The sequence below is a fragment of the Aulonocara sp. 'chitande type north' Nkhata Bay genome, linkage group LG12 (assembly GCF_057382095.1).
Source record: "Aulonocara sp. 'chitande type north' Nkhata Bay isolate Kocher_YH1m ecotype deep benthic linkage group LG12, A_spYH_male_GT1.1, whole genome shotgun sequence".
NCBI lineage: Eukaryota > Metazoa > Chordata > Actinopteri > Cichliformes > Cichlidae > Aulonocara > Aulonocara sp. 'chitande type north' Nkhata Bay.
The window spans coordinates 39,243,912-39,268,912 of NC_141355.1; the positions used below are offsets into that span (position 1 = coordinate 39,243,912).

Genomic DNA, 25,001 nt, shown 5'->3' on the forward strand with positions numbered 1-25,001 from the left:
CTGTAACTACATAATTAGGGATTAGTTAAATATTCGGATCGTGATTCTGATTCTTCTCAGTAAACGTTTGGTTTATGTCAGAGGGGCCCAACAGTAGCTAATGATGAACCCTGGTTTAGGACAAACGTGGTAGTTATGTTATTGTGACTGCAGTAGTAATTGTTTAACATGTTCAAGTTACCTAAAAGAAACCACACTTCAACTATTAAGATGGAGGCTTAATAAACAGACATGATTTGTTTGCACAAAAGGCAAGAAGAGTTTCAAACTTAAGGCAATAAGAAGTAGTGGCTGAAAGGTTAAAAAAGCATGGAATTAGATAGTGCTATTTATCTTTAATACCAGCCAGAAATATCTTAATATGTTACCTTTCTGGAGATGTTACAACAAGTTCTTTCATTGGCCATCTTATTGTTTTAATGCATTATCAATAATCAGGCCCCATCTTATCTTAATGACCTTGTAGTACCATATCACCCTATTAGAGCACTCCGCTCTCGCTCTGCAGGCCTACTTGTTGTTCCTAGAGTATTTAAAAGTAGAATGGGAGGCAGAGCCTTCAGTTTTCAGGCCCCTCTTCTGTGGAACCAGCTTCCAGTTTGGATTCAGGAGACAGACACTATCTCTACTTTCAAGATTAGGCTTCAAACTTTCCTTTTTGCTAAAGCATATAGTTAGGGCTGGACCAGGTGACCCTGAATCCTCCCTTAGTTATGCTGCAATAGACGTAGGCTGCCGGGGGATTCCCATGATGCACTGGGTGTTTCTTCTTCACTCACTATGTGTTCACAGACCTCTCTGCACTGAATCATATCTGTTATTAACCTCTGTCTCTCTTCCACAGCATGTCTTTATCCTGTCTTCCTTCTCTCACCCCAACCAATCACAGCAGATGGCCCCGCCCCTCCCTGAGCCTGGTTCTGCCGGAGGTTTCTTCCTGTTAAAAGGGAGTTTTTCCTTCCCACTGTCACCAAAGTGCTGCTCATAGGGGGTCATATGATTTGAGGGATTTTTCTCTGTATGAGAAAGCATCTTGAGACAATTATAAAAGAAAAAGAAAATAAAATTTAACTTAATCAATGTAACTAAACATTTGGACCAAACATTCAAAATAATGTATTCATTTAAATGAATTTTTACTGGCATTTTTATTTTGGCCTAAACATCAAGTTGCATGAATAAATATTTAATTGAAATAAAATATATAAGAATGTATGTACTATAACGCATCCACAGTATAACGTGGAAAGACTTTTGGGGGCATTATTGATAATAAGACAAAAACCATGTAAATGTAACTTTCTGTTATGTACGTTTTTCTTCCTAAATAAAAAACACTTATTATTGTTGTAAAAAGAAACTGGAGACGTCTCATTTTAAAACAAACTGACAATCAGAGGATCAAATTTTACATTAAACTGTACAAATCCGTTGTTTTCGGGCTTTTTCCTGTATTCTGCTTCAAACGGTTAAAATACTTTTCCCGAGTTATTTAAAGTTGACCGTGTGTGTCTGAACGAACAGGAAGCTGTTTCCAGCGCCGTCAGCCAAATTACCGTGACATCAGTGTGTCGATATAAATTTGACTCACCTAACGACGATCAGTAATTCATCAGTGATCGCTGGTTGATCAGTCAGTAATGTCAACACCGAAGCTTCGTGTGGTTTAATGAGCAGCTCAGCAGCAGATTATTACAGGATCTGAAAATATTTCATCATCACCCGAGTTTGTTTTGCTGCAAAACGCCCAACCGAATAAAAGCGAAAGCGTTTAAAATGTTCCACCCCAAAAGGTGGAGACTGCTGCGCCCCCCTCCTCCCTTAAAGATGTAACAGTGTGAACGAGGTAGTTTTTTAAAATGGAACTTGTGTGAGTTTTATTTCATTTATATTTTGTCACAGAAGTTGTGATCTATTTAAATTTAAGTGTGATTAGTGGAGGAGACTTAACAGTCTGACCTGCAGCCTCCTGCAGACTGAGTCTCAGAGTGAGTCTGTCTCCATGTGGTGTTTACAGAGAATACTTACGTTAGGTTCACATTCAATAATAAAACATATTCTGGGCAAACTGGAGACAAATCTCTGCCTCTTCTATCTGCTGCTCTCTACAAAGGAAATCTTTATCAAAACCATCTTCTTACAGTCTGTCTGTCACGTTTGAGGTAATGAGCAGACAAATAATAATGAAAATATCAAATAATTAGTTGATTTATTTCCCATGAAATATTTGTTAAAGTCAAAACAAATTCAGTGTTAAGAAATTATTTGAAGTGCCTCAACGCTATGCTTTATATTAATTAAAGCGCCATATAATTATATAGTGTAGTATTGAATGGACGTGGCCCCTGATATTAAAAGCATTACTACGCGTCCTTTAGTGATAGAAATGTAGGAGACCCTCGCCCACGCTTGTCTGTAGAAGTTGATAACAGGAAACCATCTGTCAGTGGAAATTTACTAGAAGGAAGTCGGGCAAGGTCGCAGCCTCGCCGGAGCTGAGAAAAGATGTGTTGCAGCTAAGAGACAATAACCTATGAGTACGCTATGCAACGTGACTACTGTATGCTTTTGTAATACTGTTGTTTAGAGTAGAGTGGGGACAGCCTGTAATAAAACTGTCATTTCGAGATTCGCGGCAGCGTGTCATGCAGGACGCATCTCCCTTCTAGAAGACTTTTATAAGAAGATAAAGTGTGAAATGGTCTACTGAGCAGTGTTTTGTCTTCCATCGGATGCCTCTGAGGAATCAAAAGAACTCGGTGAAGTGTTGATTAATTAATATTAATTAATATTAAAGAAGAAGACTACCATCTAAAATCATTACTGTCTTTATGCATGTGTATAATATTGTTATTATTATTATTATTATTATTATAACACATTTTATTTATAGACACATTTAAAGACCCTCAAGGTCACCTTACATTACTACAACAAAATAAAAAGTAAGTAAGTAAAATATATTTATATAGCACATTTCACAGATAAAAATCACAAAGTGCTTCACAATAAAACCAGACATATAAATAAAATAATATAAAACAATGAAAAAAACAATTAATTAAAAGTTTGTTTGTATAAAAATGTCTTCAGCTGCTTTTTAAAGGAGTCCATGGAGTTTAGACAGCGTAAAGACAACGGCAGGGAGTTCCACAGCCTTGCTGCCTGAAAAGCCCGATCCCCACGTGTTTTAAACCCAGTATGTGGGACCACCAGTAACCTCTGACCTGAAGACCTAAGTGCTCGGAAGAGGCATGAGGTTTCAACAGGTCAGAGATATACTGGGGAGCTTCATGAAAAAGCATGAATCATCTCAAGTTCTGCCTTTGACACCAGCAGTCTGAGTTTAGAAATGTTTCTTAGATGATAAAAACAGCTCCGGACAAGTTGTTTCTCCAGAGACATTGAACTGTCAAATATAACACCTACGTTTCTGAGACTCGACTGAAATGAAGGGTCTAAAAAACTGATATGCTGCCTAATTTCTGAGAGCATGTGATCAGGTGCAACAATCAAGGTTTCTGTTTTATGGTAAATGGTAAATGGCCTGTATTTATATAGTGCTTTACTAGTCCCTAAGGACCCCAAAGCGCTTTACATATCCAGTCATCCACCCATTCACACACACATTCACACACTATTTATCTGCATTTAACTGAAGGAAGTTGTCATTTAACCATTGTTTGATTTCTGACAGACAATTATTTAAACACGACAATTTATAAAACTCAGAAGTTTTGAAAGAACAGTACAACTGAGTGTCATCAGCATAGAGATGATAGAGATGATCTGGTGGTGGTCAGAGGGCTGTGGCTACAATGTAGCTGCCATCACTAGTGTGTAAATGTGTGGATGACTGAATGCAGTGTAAATTGCGTTGGCGTCCATAGGGACCAAGTAAAGCGCTATACAAATACAGGCCATTTACCATACTGGCCTGTAACGGTTTGGAAGAGATGGGTCCAAATTTGGTTTCTTTAATATTGGTTCAACAATAGCTTGTTTACAATAGCTGGGAACTGAGCCAGTATAAAGAGAAGTATTAATTATTTTCAGAATAAAGGGGCCAATAGAGTCAAACACACTAAAGAAAAATGATGGAGGAAGTACATGAAGGTGGCTTGAAGTCAGTTTCATATGACCAAGCAGAGTGATGGGTTTAGATTTTATTATTGTCATTTGTATTAGGAAATATTTAACCATATATGCTTAGAGATGTATAATCAATTGTGTAGTGATAGGAGGTGTGATCTTTAGCATTCCAGGAATGCACACCTACATCCTGGGAGCATGGGAGAGGTCGTACCTTGTTTTATTGTTTTACGGTAGGATTAACGCAGCTATGTCAGTTTTAGTCTGAGTGCTTTTTTACATATAGATGAACTGTTGGATTTTCCAGACCAGCAGGTTGAGGGAAGTCGTCACACTCTGACACACACACACACACACACACACACACACACACACACACACACACACACAGTATTCTTTGTTCACATGTATACCTATGTAAGATGTTATATGTTAATGAACCTATGCATATTCATGTAACCACAATAAAAGGAGTGCTATGGGGAACCTGGCTGAGAGTCTGACGGAGGTCAAGTGGTGGAACGACACTTGGCTCCAGGCAGGTCTCCCTCATGCATGAGTAACATGAAGAACTTTGGTGACTTGTGTCTTGCTTCTTACTGTGTAGCAAATTGTCCTTAACGTTCCAGCGAATAGGTTTATGCTACAAACCCACTGATGTCTTGTAAGGTAACAGGAGTAAAAGAGGAGCAGATATCAGAGGTAAGCAATGTGTCGGTGTGATACTGAGAGGATGATGGAGAAATATCTGACGTGATGGCAGCGACTTTATTAACAAAATAGTTAAAAAATTCATTACAATCAGATTTGGTGTAGATTGGTACATGAGGAATATCAGGAGAGACAACATTCTAATTGTATCAAACAACACTTTGATTGCCAAAATATTCGCTTCTGGCATTTTTTATCATGTTGTTAAGTGAGGAAATTGATTCCTTGAGATGTACCCTGTGAACCTCAAGCTTGAAAGCCTTCCATAAACGTTCGAATTTGCGACAATATCTCCTAAAATTTCGAATATCTTTATTTATCCAGGGACAGAACTTTGAACAATGGACAACATTTAGTTTCAGAGGTGCCGCTGTATCTAAAATAGATTTACATTGATTGTTAAAAGACAAAATTAGTGAATCCACGTCATTATGAGCCATGCAACGGTCGAACATGGCAGAGAACCTTCTAGCAGCATCCTGGGTTATAATCCGCCTTTGAATCATCAGTTTAGGAGGTGAAGGATCCACGTAAAATGACAAATTAAAAAATATGCAGCTATGGTCACTCACATGGACATCTTCCACACATACATCATGTATATTTAAATCCAGGGAGAAAACAAGATCAGTGTGTGGCCCTTTGTATGTGTGGGGCCAGAAACTGCTGCTTAAAGTTAAAAGACTCAGTGATAACACTGAGCTCAGCAGCAATATGAAGGTTTAAGTCTCCCAATATTACAACCTTCTACAGTTTAATGATCGATGTCAGAAGGTTGTTAAATTCAGTTAAAAAGACCCCAGCAGGTCCAGGAGGTCGATAGATTAAAATACAGTAAAAGGTGTTCAGAGAACCGACCTTAGTCATCTGTGACTGAAATGAGTAAAAGGAGTCTGGGTTCATCAGTCTGCATGTGAGGCTGTCCCAGCAAGTCCTCCACCCGAAAGACACGGAGTTCCAATGACAGAGCAGCCAGCGGGCAGATTTCATTCAAGTGGACATAATCCTTATTTTGCTGCCATGTCTCAGTCAGACACAAAAAAAGGTAAAAAAAAAAAAGTAAATGAAAATTAAAAATCAGGGAGTAGGAGGACAGGGGGAGGAGTGCTGTGATCGTAAAAAGAATTAGATTAAAATGTAAACATTACCATTAGATAACATCTATATTTCGTTGTGATAGAAGAGAATTTTGAGATGACGTTTGTAACTGACATGTCCTAATATGTTATCAGATATTTATCATTGTGTCAACTTGTCGTCATGATTATTTATTGGTTGTCAATTTGTATCTGCCTGCACAAGAACTGATTTTGACATGATTCACAAAATACCAACGTTGAATGATGGTAAACAAAACAATCAAGTCATAAAATCATAAACATATCTTCATTGGTTTTAACAGAAATACAGCTCCAATTTGTCTTTGCTGCTGTCACGTCATGAGCTTTGACTGTATTCACCTGAGGGGCTGAGCTTTTTGTTCATTTCAGCTGCATCTTTATCACTATGATCACTCATAAACTGGGACACAAACTTAGGACCCTGGGACTATCCACTATTCACAGACCATCACCCGTCAGAACCGGCACCAAAAACTCATGAACCCTGGTCCTGATGACACCACTACAGTGGGACTGATCACCAGTGATGATAAAAATCCTCACTTCCCATAAATGGTGAAGAGGTGGAGACTATGAAGAACATCAAATATCTGGGTGTTCACATTACCAACAATCTCACATGGTCAGTGAACATATCACAGCTGGTGAGGAAGCACAGCAGCGACTGTTCTTCCTGAGGAAGCTGAAGCTGGCCCGACTGTGCTCTCAGCTCCAGGTGAAGCACAATAGCGAGCGTCCTGTCAGTGAGTCACTGTGTGTGCTGACGCCTCAAACAGAAACAGAGACAATGCACGCTTCAGGGAAGAGAGACCGAACCAACAACACCCGGACAAACAGACTAAAGAACAACAAACACAAACATCCAGATAACCAAGAATTCTTATACATCTTTTATTTCTACTATTTTGGTGCCTTTAAAAAACAAAAAGCTGCTTTTACCCCTTGCTGTTGGTTCACACTCACCAAACAAACTTTTGGTCTGGTTTTAAAAGGCATGCAGTCCTCTGTGACTTAAACAGTGCAGTTATACTCTGCATTTTGAGATCGGACGCTTCAGTAAACGTTTCCTAGCTATGTGCTTTATATCTCACACACTCTCCATTGTTCTCCTTAAAAATCTGAACCAGGCGTGTGAAGAGCTCTCGAGGTTCGAGGTTTTTCCTCCACAAATATCTGTAACTGCACATTTTGATCAAATCTTTTAAGGGACGATGGAGCCCGAGCTTTTCCATGAAACTCGAGCCCCTCTCTTTGGATGCTGACAGCAGAAGCAGCGAATGATCAAACACTCGTTTTTCGAAGAGTTTCAGGACTTTGCAGAGTCTCTGCTTGTGATCCTCTGTGAAGGTTTCAGGCTGCAGGACCAGAAGGAACACATGAGGTCCAGGAGCTGTGAGCCTCACACAGTTTTCTACATGTTCTCTCAGATCATCTTCAGAGATGTTTGGAAGCAGCAGATCTGGAGTGTTGATTAGGATGATTTCTTTGTCCCTCAGAAGTCCTCTGACCGGCTGATAGTCTGGCTCTTCCTCGGGGCTAAACACAGGAACCTCCAGTATGAAGTTCACCACAGCGGTCCTCTCAGACTGAATGTTCCCCAGCAGAACGACCCTGATCTCAGACACTGCAAAGAAACCCGTAAAGAAAGCAATGAATACAACGAAGTGTAGAAGATTCAGGTAAAGATTTATTGTCTATTTGTCTGTGACTGTTTCAGCTGACTGCACTGACTGTTCTTATAGAAACTCAGACTTCAGTCTGACTCACTGTCTGGAGGCTGCAGATCGTCGCTGCTGTTCAGCAGCTGCAGATCATCTGTGAAAACACAAAGATCACCTCAGAGCGCCATCATCAGAAAACATGTTTGTACTGGATGTGCTCACATTCACCGGGTAGACACACACACACACACACACACACACACACACACACACACACACACACACACACACACACACACACACACACACACACCCATTAGAGCACAAAGATACACTCAACAAAAATATAAACACAACACCTTTGTTACTGCTCCCATTCCCCATGGGATGGACGTAGAGACCTAAAATTCATTCCAGATACACAATATAACCATCCCTCCCAAACAGTGGTCACAAATCAGTCCAAATGTGTGGTAGTGGGCACATCTGCCATATTGAGATAATCCATCCCACCTCACAGGTGTGCCACATCAGGATGCTGATCTGACATCATGAGTAGTGCACAGGTGTACCTCAGACTGCCCACAACAAAAGGCCACCCTGGAATGTGCAGTTTTTTGCGCTATTGGGGGTCTGGGGACCCAGAACCGGTCAGTATCTGGTGTGACCACCATTTGCCTCATGCAGTGCAACACATCGTCGCATGGAGTCTATCAGATTGTCAATTGTGGCCTGTGGAATGTTGGTCCACTCCACTTCAATGGCTGTGCGAGGTTGTTGGATATTCGTGGGAACTGGTACACGCTGTCGTATACGCCGGTCAAGCACATCCCGAACATGCTCAATGGGTGACATGTCCGGTGAGTATGCTGGCCATGCAAGAACTGGGACATTCTCAGCTGCCATCTGCCCTGAACAATGTGAACCATGATTCATCCGTGAAGCGCACACCTCTCCAACGTGCCAGACGCCATCGAATGTGAGCATTTGCCCACACAAGTCTGTTACGGCGACGAGCTGGAGTCAGGTCAAGACCCCGATGAGGACGACGGGCATGCAGTTGAGCGTCCCTGAGACGGTTTCTGACAGTTTGTGCAGAAATTGTTTGGTTGTGCAAACCAATTGTTCCAGCAGCTGTCTGGGTGGCTGGTCTCAGACGATCTTGGAGGTGAACCTGCTGGATGTGGAGGTCCTGGGCTGGTGTGGTTACACGAGGTCTGCGGTTGTGAGGCCGGTTGGATGTGCTGCCATATTCTCTGAAACGCCTGTGGAGACGGCTTATGGTTGAGAAATGAACGTTCAATGCACGGGCGACAGATCTGGTTGACATTCCTGCTGTCAGCATGCCAATTGCACGCTCCCTCATTGCTTGTGGCATCTGTGGCATTTTGCTGTGAGACAAAACTGCACATTCCAGGGTGGCCTTTTGTTGTGGGCAGTCTGAGGTACACCTGTGCACTACTCATGATGTCAGATCAGCATCCTGATGTGGCACACCTGTGAGGTGGGATGGATTATCTCAATATAGCAGATGTGCCCACTACCACACATTTGGACTGATTTGTGACCACTGTTTGGGAGGGATGGTTATATTGTGTATCTGGAATGAATTTTAGGTCTCTACGTCCATCCCATGGGGAATGGGAGCAAAAACAAAGGTGTTGCGTTTATATTTTTGTTGAGTGTACTTGTAATAACTGCCCATTTAATGAAAGCTCAACATTTCCACATTAAATATTCATTCTACATAAAGAAAGAATTAAATTAGTGATTAAAAATGTAAAACAAATTCAAAAAGATGAGGATTTATAATCAATGTTCCCTCTAATCTTTCATGTGTCTGAGCGAACACACAAACTCCCTGAGCGTCCCTGGATCACTGAGCGACAGCAGACGTGTGAACTGTGGTCACGCCAGCATCGAATCCATCCAAGTCACATGTTTATTAAAATAATCAAATTACAGCATTTATGTTAGACTGCTTTTAATTAACTGCTTTAGTCCACTTACAATGGAAATTTAAAAGAAATCTTGTTCAGAATCAGAATCAGAATCAGAATGGGGTTTATTGCCAAATGTTGAGCAGGTTTACAACATTAGGAAATTGCTGCGGTGCTTCAGTGCAAACATAGTGTCATGACCTGTGTAGCATGTTAACACTATTGGAAGGAAAAATAACTTGAACTCCAATTTTGAAAACATGTGTTTTTAAAAACAGAACAAAACAAAGTGGTACAACTTTGTTTTGTTCTGTTTTTATAAAGCTCTGACTTGCATTATGAGCAGGGGCGATTCTAGGATCAGAGCTTTGGGGGTGCTGAGCACCCAGAGAGCTGCCCATCCAGGCAAGATAAACTTTACTCGTAACGATGAGACGTCTTCCCCGTCTCTGTCAGTCCCTGCATCCTTAAATGTCTCCAGTTGTCCGGAGTTGTCTCTGTCTGTCTCCTTGGTGCATTTAAACCTCTGTTCCTCCCTGTCCTCATCGTCTGCTGTCTTCGTCATCAGTCATCATAATTTTACCATCTCTGTGCAAGTCTGCAAATTTCTTTATTAAATCATAAGATTCTTAAATTCATCAAGTCTCTCTGTGCCTGGGTCCTCGTCACAAAACATGACATCACTGCTTTGTGCATTTTAACACAATTTAATCCCCACATTTGTGAAAGAAAAAACACTTTTTTGAAAAGTCTGTAACAAAACCATCAAATCTGATCAAGGTTATTTAAATGCTGCAAACCAAGAATGGATTGGAATAAAAGAAATATACATCCTAACCTTAATTACTGGGGAGAATAATGAATGATGCTCACAGTGAGTAAAAAGTAAACTGAGTGCATTTTTTGGACAGAGATTCGCTTTTAATGTGTGTGTATAATATAACTTTACCTAGGGTGCAATGTATACTATGTATGAAAAGATCTTTACTCCAGCTACTACTGTGGCTCTATGGCAGATTTTTTGTTTTATTTTAACCTGCGTCGCCTCACCTTGAGGTTGGCAAATCACTTTTGGTGTTCAACTCTCTCAAGCAGGTTAACAGTTTCTGCCTGTCACTGCTCCCTGTCTGTTTCCTTACCTGGTTCTTCCTGACCTTGTACTTTCTCCTCACATTCCCTCTTTCCTCTCTCCCTATTTGGACTGACAATCATACACAAATAGATTGTATTCAATTAGATGAAAAATTACATTAATATGAATAAAACTCCTCTCTCTCAGTGTACTTTCAACCAAAAGGCAAATAACCAAACCACACGAACATCTAATAAAAGATATAAACATTGAAACACTGATCCAACATTATTCTTGATTGACGGATCATTTGTTCTTACACTTGTACCTCATGTGGCTCCTTTTTTTTTGAAAAAAACCTTCCTTATATCCATTATAAACACACACACACACACACACACACACACACACACACACACACACACACACACACAACAGGAGTTATAAGGTTAATGGGCATCCAGTCACTTAGCTAGTTAGTACCTTGGGTTTAATATCAATGTGGTGGTCTTGATGCATTCTCAATCATCCAGGAAAATAAATCTCCAAAAGTTGATTCTGTTCATCTGGACGTAGCGTTTTGTGGGAGAAACGTTTCATCATCATCAGGTGACTTCTTCAGTCTCAGCTGACTGCAGGTCTCCCCAAATCTTATAAACAGGACCCGATCCTTGGGGTGGACCAATTTTTGGCGCAGCATGTTTTGGGGTTTAAAGGCCACAGAGACAGCGCGATGGTACGCTCTGTGTTAACACAGAGCGTACACCATCCCCACTGACACAGCGGCCAAGGAGGCAGACGAACATCAAGAAGGCTCTGAGTAAATGTGGTTATCACAGCTGGACTTTTGTCAAAGCTGGAAAGGCTCCTAAAGAAAGCTCCAGCCGATCCAGGAGAGAAGGACAACCGCTGCCTAAGTGAAAACCTGTAGTGATCCTGTACGTGTCAGGAGTATCGAAGCAGTTGAGACACATTTTTTCTAAACAGCGGGTCTCTGTGGCTTTTAAACCCCAAAACACGCTGCGCCAAAAATTGTTCCACCCCAAGTATCGGGTCCCCCGACACAAACAGAGTAACATAGTGTACGCTGTTAAGTGCAGGAGGATTGGCAGGATTTATACATCGGGGAAACCAAACAACCTCTGGCTACAACACAGCAGAGCCACCTCGTCAGGCCAGGACTCTGCAGTCTATCTACACCTACAGGCCAGTGGACACTCCTTCAAGGATGAGGATGTAACATCCTGGACAGGGAGGAACGCTGGTTTGAGGGCGGAGTCAAGGAGGCCATTTACGTGAAAAGGGAAAGACCATCTCTGAATGGAGGAGGGGCCTGAGGGTCCATCTGTCACCATCTTACAATGCTGTGATTGCAGCCATTCCCCAACTCTCTGTGAATGGGACTCATGGCTATTGGTCAGTGGTTGTTGATCAATGGTCATGAGAATTTGCATAATTATGATTAAGGAACTGACCTCCCAGCCCATTGTTCCTTCAGTGGGCTGGTTTCAGTCATTATGTAAATGTACTGTTTATAAGATTTGGGGAAACCTGCAGTCAGCTGAGACTGAAGAAGTCACCTGATGATGATGAAACGTTTCTCCCACAAAACGCTACGTCCAGATGAACAGAATCAACTTTTGGAGATCGGTGTGGTGGATCATCAAATTAGTTTTGAAGTTGTACATCTCTGTTCCTTACTTTTCGTGTGATTCCTTTATTATTGTGTTATTTGTTGTTTTGACTGTGTTTGTGAATAGAACATGCAGGGGGAATATAGAGGGAGATAAGTAGTGAAAGTTTTGTCTGGGTTGATTGTGCGTTGATCCATTGGTAATGCCTCAGGGCTCCAGTAGGTGGGTTCGCGCGCCTCCTCCTTCACTCAATACAGACGAGTGAGAGCTGCGTGTCTGTGCCGTTCTTATGTTCTTATTTCACCTCTCCTCACTATTTCCCGTTTAAGGGCACAACATCGGCACATGCACCTATGACAAAATAAGCAGCTTCTCCCGTTCCATTTCACACAGGACAGTGGTAACAACAGTAGGCTAAAACAATTTTAAGTTTTAGATTTTAAATAGGCTGTATACAAATGTCGCTGGTTTTACTACAGACTAGGACGGATTGTAGGGTAGCAAACATTGTCGGAAAACACGTTTTCAACACTGCAGGTTACCTGGTGTGATGTTTTTCAGCTAAATAGAAACATGGTCTGACTCCTACCAACTATATAAAGAGTAACTGAAGGTTAAATGCAGCTAACATGTCCTGTTTTAAGTCAGACACTCACACCTCAGCTCCGCTGCGTCTCAGCCACCATCGCTCTGGCAGACAGGGCGATGGAGCCAGAGCAGGGGAGAGCTGGAACAAACCATTTTGTGGTGGGGGATATCTATACTTTTGTTGTTAAAATATTACGTCTCAACCAAGTGCTGTATGCTTTTTATATTTTAAATAGTGTGTCATACAAACAGCAAATATTGTCAAAACAGGAAGAAATCTTTGGGGGTGCCTTGATTCTAAAAACGCCCCTGATTATGAGTCTGAGTCTGTGGTCTGGGAGAGAGTCTGTAACTCTCTGTCTGCAAAATACTGTATATAATGACCAATGTTGGGCAATTAATTATATAGTTACTTCTTCAAAAAAGTAACTGAGTTTTGCCTCAGTCTTTACCTAAAAATGCAGCCAAGACGTTTTTTAAATAAACATTTCAAGCTATTGTGAGGTTAAAATGAAGTTAGTGTTAACACACAGGAGTTGTTTTTAGGCAGCATTTAGCTATGATGAAATGTATACAGGAGTAATTGCTTATATGCTTAAACTTAATTGATTAAAGTGGTTGTTTTTCTTTTGGAGCTTTTAGTAGAATAGGCTGGTTCTAATGATTTTTTGTTAAAAAGGTGGACAGTTTGTGTACAGGATGTTGATGATCAGATAGGAAAATAGAGCGAGCAACCGGACGTGAAAGCAGGGCTTAAAGAGTTTTAGAATGATGAGTAGCGTTGAAGAATATATAAATACAAGTCAATAAGCTAAGAGCATAATTAGGATCATGCTGTTGATTAAAGAGTCCCAAATAGGATAAGTTAGGGAGGTGCAGGAAAAGGTGTTTTGCTTCCTTTGCAGAAGATCTCGGCGACCACAGGGAGGTCCGAGGCCTGATGGACGACCACAAGAGAGGGACCGAGAAAACCAAAGCTTATACGAGAGTGGTTTCTGTCTCTCTGTCTGGTTAGAGGTCAGGAGCTAGTCGCGAGGTGAAACAGGGTGCGATTGTGGTTAGCACACAGACACAGACACACATACACTCAGTTAGAGAGAATCATTTAGAGGGGAAAGTTTAATTATGTTTTGCTGATGTTGCAAAAAGCAGTTTGTCGCAGAACTGCTGCTGAGGTGTCAAGATGACAAGCGAGCATCCGGCAGTGACAGGATGCACCTGCTATGAAGATGGAAGACAATGCTCTTTTAAAAACTGTGTTAAAAGTTATTGTGGTGTTGATTTGACGTATGTCTATATCCTGTCTGTGACGCATGAAGGGGCGTCAGTAAATCAAACCCTGATGCTATAAAAATCTGTGTATGCTCTGATTAAGTCGAAGACCACTTGCTGTCTGCGTACAGAGTGTTCTTCCCACACGTGTGTTCATTAAAATCAATTGTTTGACCAAGAGCTTCTGGACCAATGGTGGTTTGTACTCTCCTTCCTCAATTTTTGAACCTTAACACTATTTACAGAACAATCAGCTGTTCTGCATCAAATCTGATGCCACACAAATTATTTGTGCCGCTCCACAAAATAATTTCTGTCCACTATGAGATGAAGGAGAACAACAGCCTGATACCTGCAGGCCTGACAGCAGCAGATGTGTCACTGCTGTAACACCTGTAACACTCAGCAGGCGCCTCATTGTTCTGACACACAACACAACTATTCACTACACTACTGACTACACACTAACTACACACTGACTACACTACTGACTACACACTAACTACACACTGACTACACACTGACTACACACTAACTACACACTAACTACACACTGACTACACACTAACTACACACTAACTACACACTAACTACACACTGACTACACACTAACTACACACTAACTACACACTAACTACACACTGACTACACACTAACTACACACTGACTACACACTGACTACACTCTCACTACACACTAACTACACACTAACTACACACTGACTACACACTCACTACACACTAACTACACACTGACTACACACTGACTACACACTGACTACACTCTCACTACACACTAACTACACACTAACTACACACTAACTACACACTGACTACACGCTGACTACACACTAACTACACACTGACTACACACTGACTACACTCTCACTACACACTAACTACACACTAACTACACACTGACTACACACTCACTACACACTAACTACACACTGACTACACACTGACTACACTCTCACTACACACTAACTACACACTAACTACACACTGACTACACTCTCACTACACACTAACTACACACTAACTACACACTAACTACACACTGACTACACGCTGACTACACACTAACTACACACTGACTACACACTGACTACACTCTCACTACACACTAACTACACACTGACTACACACTGACTACACACTGACTACACACTGACTACACTCTCACTACACACTAACTACACACTAACTACACACTCACTACACACTGACTACACACTAACTACACACTGACTACACACTCACTACACACTGACTACACACTAACTACACACTGACTACACACTGACTACACACTGACTACACTCTCACTACACACTAACTACACACTAACTACACACTAACTACACACTGACTACACACTGACTACACTCTCACTACACACTAACTACACACTAACTACACACTGACTACACTCTCACTACACACTAACTACACACTAACTACACACTGACTACACACTGACTACACACTAACTACACACTGACTACACTCTCACTACACACTAACTACACACTAACTACACACTGACTACACTCTCACTACACACTAACTACACACTAACTACACACTGACTACACACTGACTACACACTAACTACACACTGACTACACACTGACTACACTCTCACTACACACTAACTACACACTGACTACACACTGACTACACTCTCACTACACACTAACTACACACTAACTACACACTGACTACACACTAACTACACACTGACTACACACTGACTACACACTAACTACACACTGACTACACACTAACTACACACTGACTACACACTAACTACACACTAACTACACACTCACTACACACTGACTACACACTAACTACACACTGACTACACACTGACTACACACTAACTACACACTCACTACACACTGACTACACACTAACTACACACTGACTACACACTAACTACACACTAACTACACACTAACTACACACTCACTACACACTGACTACACACTAACTACACACTGACTACACACTCACTACACACTGACTACACACTAACTACACACTGACTACACACTCACTACACACTCACTACACACTAACTACACACTAACTACACACTGACTACACACTGACTACACTCTCACTACACACTAACTACACACTAACTACACACTGACTACACTCTCACTACACACTAACTACACACTAACTACACACTGACTACACACTGACTACACACTCACTACACACTAACTACACACTGACTACACACTGACTACACTCTCACTACACACTAACTACACACTAACTACACACTGACTACACTCTCACTACACACTAACTACACACTAACTACACACTGACTACACACTGACTACACACTAACTACACACTGACTACACACTGACTACACACTCACTACACACTGACTACACACTAACTACACACTGACTACACACTAACTACACACTGACTACACACTCACTACACACTAACTACACACTAACTACACACTGACTACACTCTCACTACACACTAACTACACACTAACTACACACTGACTACACACTCACTACACACTCACTACACACTAACTACACACTAACTACACACTGACTACACACTGACTACACACTAACTACACACTGACTACACACTGACTACACACTCACTACACACTGACTACACACTAACTACACACTGACTACACACTAACTACACACTGACTACACTCTCACTACACACTCACTACACACTAACTACACACTAACTACACACTGACTACACACTGACTACACTCTCACTACACACTAACTACACACTAACTACACACTGACTACACTCTCACTACACACTAACTACACACTAACTACACACTGACTACACACTGACTACACACTCACTACACACTAACTACACACTAACTACACACTGACTACACACTGACTACACTCTCACTACACACTAACTACACACTAACTACACACTGACTACACTCTCACTACACACTAACTACACACTAACTACACACTGACTACACACTGACTACACACTAACTACACACTGACTACACACTGACTACACACTCACTACACACTGACTACACACTAACTACACACTGACTACACACTCACTACACACTAACTACACACTAACTACACACTGACTACACTCTCACTACACACTAACTACACACTAACTACACACTGACTACACACTCACTACACACTCACTACACACTAACTACACACTAACTACACACTGACTACACACTGACTACACACTAACTACACACTGACTACACACTGACTACACACTCACTACACACTGACTACACACTAACTACACACTGACTACACACTAACTACACACTGACTACACTCTCACTACACACTAACTACACACTAACTACACACTGACTACACTCTCACTACACACTAACTACACACTAACTACACACTGACTACACACTCACTACACACTCACTACACACTAACTACACACTAACTACACACTGACTACACACTGACTACACTCTCACTACACACTAACTACACACTAACTACACACTGACTACACTCTCACTACACACTAACTACACACTAACTACACACTGACTACACACTGACTACACACTAACTACACACTGACTACACACTGACTACACACTCACTACACACTGACTACACACTAACTACACACTGACTACACACTAACTACACACTGACTACACACTCACTACACACTAACTACACACTAACTACACACTGACTACACACTGACTACACTCTCACTACACACTAACTACACACTAACTACACACTGACTACACTCTCACTACACACTAACTACACACTAACTACACACTGACTACACACTAACTACACACTGACTACACACTGACTACACACTCACTACACACTAACTACACACTAACTACACACTGACTACACACTGACTACACTCTCACTACACACTAACTACACACTAACTACACACTGACTACACTCTCACTACACACTAACTACACACTAACTACACACTGACTACACACTGACTACACACTAACTACACACTGACTACACACTGACTACACACTCACTACACACTGACTACACACTAACTACACACTGACTACACACTAACTACACACTGACTACACACTCACTACACACTAACTACACACTAACTACACACTGACTACACTCTCACTACACACTAACTACACACTAACTACACACTGACTACACACTCACTACACACTCACTACACACTAACTACACACTAACTACACACTGACTACACACTGACTACACACTAACTACACACTCACTACACACTGACTACACACTAACTACACACTGACTACACACTAACTACACACTGACTACACTCTCACTACACACTAACTACACACTAACTACACACTGACTACACTCTCACTACACACTAACTACACACTAACTACACACTGACTACACACTCACTACACACTCACTACACACTAACTACACACTAACTACACACTGACTACACACTGACTACACTCTCACTACACACTAACTACACACTGACTACACTCTCACTACACACTAACTACACACTAACTACACACTGACTACACACTGACTACACACTAACTACACACTGACTACACACTGACTACACACTCACTACACACTGACTACACACTAACTACACACTGACTACACACTAACTACACACTGACTACACACTCACTACACACTAACTACACACTAACTACACACTAACTACACACTAACTACACACTGACTACACACTAACTACACACTGACTACACACTGACTACACACTCACTACACACTGACTACACACTAACTACACACTGACTACACACTAACTACACACTGACTACACTCTCACTACACACTAACTACACACTAACTACACACTGACTACACTCTCACTACACACTAACTACACACTCACTACACACTGACTACACACTAACTACACACTGACTACACACTAACTACACACTAACTACACACTAACTACACACTCACTACACACTGACTACACACTAACTACACACTGACTACACACTCACTACACACTGACTACACACTAACTACACACTGACTACACACTCACTACACACTCACTACACACTAACTACACACTAACTACACACTGACTACACACTGACTACACTCTCACTACACACTAACTACACACTAACTACACACTGACTACACTCTCACTACACACTAACTACACACTAACTACACACTGACTACACACTGACTACACACTAACTACACACTGACTACACACTGACTACACACTCACTACACACTGACTACACACTAACTACACACTGACTACACACTAACTACACACTGACTACACACTCACTACACACTAACTACACACTAACTACACACTCACTACACACTGACTACACACTAACTACACACTGACTACACACTGACTACACACTAACTACACACTCACTACACACTGACTACACACTAACTACACACTGACTACACACTAACTACACACTAACTACACACTCACTACACACTGACTACACACTAACTACACACTGACTACACACTCACTACACACTGACTACACACTAACTACACACTGACTACACACTCACTACACACTCACACACTAACTACACACTAACTACACACTGACTACACACTGACTACACTCTCACTACACACTAACTACACACTAACTACACACTGACTACACTCTCACTACACACTAACTACACACTAACTACACACTGACTACACACTGACTACACACTAACTACACACTGACTACACACTGACTACACTCTCACTACACACTAACTACACACTGACTACACACTGACTACACTCTCACTACACACTAACTACACACTGACTACACACTGACTACACACTGACTACACTCTCACTACACACTAACTACACACTAACTACACACTGACTACACACTAACTACACACTGACTACACACTGACTACACACTGACTACACTCTCACTACACACTAACTACACACTAACTACACACTAACTACACACTCACTACACACTGACTACACACTGACTACACACTGACTACACACTAACTACACACTGACTACACACTGACTACACACTAACTACACACTGACTACACACTGACTACACTCTCACTACACACTAACTACACACTGACTACACACTAACTACACACTCACTACACACTAACTACACACTGACTACACACTGACTACACTCTCACTACACACTAACTACACACTAACTACACACTCACTACACTCTCACTACACACTAACTACACACTAACTACACACTCACTACACTCTCACTACACACTAACTACACACTAACTACACACTCACTACACTCTCACTACACACTAACTACACACTAACTACACACTCACTACACTCTCACTACACACTAACTACACACTAACTACACACTCACTACACTCTCACTACACACTAACTACACACTAACTACACACTCACTACACTCTCACTACACACTAACTACACACTAACTACACACTAACTACACACTCACTACACTCTCACTACACACTAACTACACACTAACTACACACTCACTACACTCTCACTACACACTGACTACACACTAACTACACACTAACTACACACTCACTACACTCTCACTACACACTAACTACACACTAACTACACACTCACTACACTCTCACTACACACTAACTACACACTAACTACACACTCACTACACTCTCACTACACACTAACTACACACTAACTACACACTCACTACACACTAACTACACACTAACTACACACTGACTACACACTGACTACACACTAACTACACACTGACTACACACTGACTACACTCTCACTACACACTAACTACACACTGACTACACACTGACTACACTCTCACTACACACTAACTACACACTAACTACACACTGACTACACACTGACTACACTCTCACTACACACTAACTACACACTAACTACACACTGACTACACACTAACTACACACTGACTACACACTGACTACACACTGACTACACTCTCACTACACACTAACTACACACTAACTACACACTGACTACACACTAACTACACACTGACTACACACCGACTACACACTGACTGCACACTCACTACACACTGACTACACACTAACTACACACTCACTACACACTCACTACACACTAACTACACACTAACTACACACTGACTACACACTAACTACACACTCACTACACACTGACTACACACTGACTACACACTAACTACACACTGACTACACACTGACTACACACTAACTACACACTGACTACACACTGACTACACACTGACTACACACTAACTACACACTGACTACACACTGACTACACACTAACTACACACTGACTACACACTAACTACACACTGACTACACACTGACTACACACTAACTACACACTGACTACACACTGACTACACACTAACTACACACTAACTACACACTGACTACACACTGATTACACACTGACTACACACTAACTACACACTGACTACACACTAACTACACACTAACTACACACTGACTACACACTGACTACACACTAACTACACACTGACTACACACTGACTACACACTAACTACACACTGACTACACACTCACTACACACTAACTACACACTGACTACACACTGACTACACACTAACTACACTCTCACTACACACTAACTACACACTAACTACACACTGACTACACACTAACTACACACTCACTACACACTGACTACACACTGACTACACACTAACTACACACTAACTACACACTGACTACACACTGACTACACACTAACTACACACTGACTACACACTGACTACACACTAACTACACACTGACTACACACTGACTACACACTAACTACACACTAACTACACACTAACTACACACTGACTACACACTAACTACACACTGACTACACACTGACTACACACTAACTACACACTGACTACACACTGACTACACACTAACTACACACTGACTACACACTGACTACACACTAACTACACAAGATTTGTGCTAAACGTCTCAAATCTCTCACATCTCAAACACGCCGTCACTCCTAAAACTTCCCCCGTCCTAAACAGCTAAATGCCATGTTGCCATATCATTTTTTGATTGGTCCACATTGTACATGTTTCCACCAATAGCAAAGGCAAGAGGCACGGGGAGGGAGGGGGGGGGGGGGGTGTTGTTTTTGCTCACAGGCGGAGAGTGCTTTGTAGTGATGGTAAATTCGATTCTTTTTACCGATTCGAGTTTTAATGAGTCACTCACCAAAGTGAATCGGGTGTCTTGAGTCATTTGAGTCACTGAGTCAGTTGACCAGAGAGTGCAAAAAATGTACATTTTCACTCAAACTTAAATTGTTTCTCTTTCCATGTAAATCCTACTGCTAGGATGAGTGATTGAAAAAGAAAAACAACTATTTTACAGAGCAAAAAAGAGCAAAAAAAATTCTAAAGGGAACATTTATTTTATTTATTTTTATTTTATTTTATTAGTATTTTCCTTAAATGTGTCAAATATATATTTTCTCATCTAAATGTCCACTGAGCTGTGAGCCAGGGGGCGGTAATGCGCCTTAACACTGGTTGCCAACCAAGAAGAAGAAGAAGAAGAAGCTATTGTCTGTCCTGCTCACGTCTCCAATGGTTGGACACGTTGTCATTAACGTGGCTTCACTCCACATCAGCCACTTTGCTAAAACACCGGTGCATAAGGACGCTGTCATAGCCTGTCAACGACGTTGATTAGCTGCGTATATACAAGTGTGAATCGCATCATTGGCTGGACTATGGGATAAGGTGGCATCGTTGTTATCCCATACGGGAGCAGCCAGTCACTGACTCACACTGCAGAACAGAATTGTTAACGTTGTTTATTTTAATTTCAGTTCAGGTTTGTTTGTTTTTTGCGTGCAATTGCGCACGCGTGCAGCTTAGAGGGAACGTTGTTTATAAGTATTTATTACAGAACATACAGCACATAAAATTTACTTTAATTTGACCCAAAACTAAAGTGATTTTTTCACTATGCAGAACTTTAGAGCTGAGTTCGTGTAAGTACAGTGTTTGGATTTGTGTTTGTAGTTCAGCAGATTCACTGTGCAGCTATGAATAAACTGCAACAATGAAAGAAAAAGAAAAATTCAGTTTTACTCACTGTGATGCGGCATCACTTCATATCTGTGGCTGCAGTGACGCTCGTCATCTGCAAACAGACAGAAATTCATTTACTTCATTTGTTCATGAATTGTGTGATTTGACGCTGCACCTTATTCTGAGTGCATTTCACAGAGAGTAGAGATGATAACTCTGAGTGTTTAATGTAACACTGAGATATGAGCCACAGAAGGACAGACATGGTTTACTGACATGTTTTAATGTAAAGATCCTGGATAATATTACTGATGTCCCACAGAAACTTCTTACATAGAATTTCTCCCACATAAAACACAAAAATAAGCATAAACCAACATGTTTGATACTCATCGTTGCACTCAGCAGGAAAACAATATGTTGAGATTTCAGATAAGAAACATAAAGCTGACAAGCTTCAACCAGCCTGAACATGACAGCTGAAACACATGAAGGAAAAGAATAAAATGATGAATCATTCATTTTTGTTCTTGAATACTTTTCAGTTTCATTTCAACTTCAATTTGAAAAATAAAAAAAAACCTGATTTATTTATTCTGTGATGATGAAGTCGTCTTAGCTGCTTCAGCACAGAATCATTGTGTGTTTGTCTCAGTCTCCCTGTTGCTGCGTTGCTTTAAAGTTTAAACTATATCAGATTGTCTTGTTGGAAATGCGTACGTGAGCCTCTGAGTGCTGAGGCTAACACTTCTCTCTGTTTGCCTCCAGTATCATTTTTCCTTTATCATCATCATCCTGCAGGTTTAAACTCGAGGTGTGGAGTCTGACTCGTGTCGCAGAAAGACGACTCCACACTTTTTCTCACATGAACTTTCTCTCAGTTCAGTCGAACTCACTGTCAGGAAGCCTTTGGTCATAGCTGCTGCTGTTTGGAGATTCAGCATCACATGTGTCTGTGAAACAGACAGAAATATAACTGCAGTAATTTGTATTTAACATCTGTGACATGAAGCCTGATGGACTCACCAGATGTTTCAGCTGCACTGTCCCTCAGCGGGAGACATAACAGAGGAATTTCTGGCTGTTTAGAAAATACAGATCAAATTAATAAAACCAGCTGACGGTTATTAATTTAATTTAGACAAACATTACAGAGTAACAGAGTCACTGCAGGTAAAAGTAAAGAAATAAAGAGCTGGGCAGCTAAGTTTTAAAGATGTAATTTATTACATTTAATTACATGAATGTGACACACGTCAGGCACAGATACACACACACACACACGTCTTTAGCCTCAGATGCACGTTTATTGTGAAATGCATACAATGACAGCTGAACACCGTTTGACAGCGGTCGGTTTCCCCAGCTCCTCCTCCTTCGCTCCTCTCCGCCTCACTATATAAAGTGAAGGAAAAACCACCATCAGTCCCAAAATCACGATCAGCTGTTCTTACCAGCACCGCCCCGTTGAGCTCACTGCCCCACTCCTCCCCTGCAGCCGCGCCCCGGACCACACCTCCGCCACAATGAATTATATTTTAATTAATTAATTATAAAAAACAGTCACAAATTTGATGTTCTGCTTCGTTTTGCATAGAAGTATCTGTGAATCTATTTTTGTTTGACCTTGAAAAGTCAGAAGTTCGTGGCTGAAAAAGAGAAAACTTTTTATTTTTAAGGAGCTTTCTGTCTTAAATGCAGCTCATTTACATCTGGAGATATTTCCGTGGTCACGCAGTTTTCAC

The 25,001-nt window shown here is 41.2% G+C and overlaps 1 protein-coding gene across 1 annotated transcript in view; it reads right to left on the reverse strand.

The window, feature by feature from the left end:
• The window catches only part of LOC147318100 (uncharacterized), a 38,352-nt gene extending 14,984 nt beyond the window's left edge, over positions 1 to 23,368 (reverse strand). Inside the window, exons 1-3 of the mRNA XM_086257974.1 lie at positions 23,321 to 23,368; positions 7,692 to 7,739; positions 6,997 to 7,548 (exon numbers count right to left, since the gene is read on the reverse strand). Coding sequence (XP_086114100.1) covers positions 6,997 to 7,548; positions 7,692 to 7,739; positions 23,321 to 23,333 — 613 coding nt within the window. The 5' untranslated portion in view covers positions 23,334 to 23,368. The remainder of the gene's footprint in view (positions 1 to 6,996; positions 7,549 to 7,691; positions 7,740 to 23,320) is intronic.
• Between the last annotated feature and the right edge of the window lie 1,633 nt (positions 23,369 to 25,001).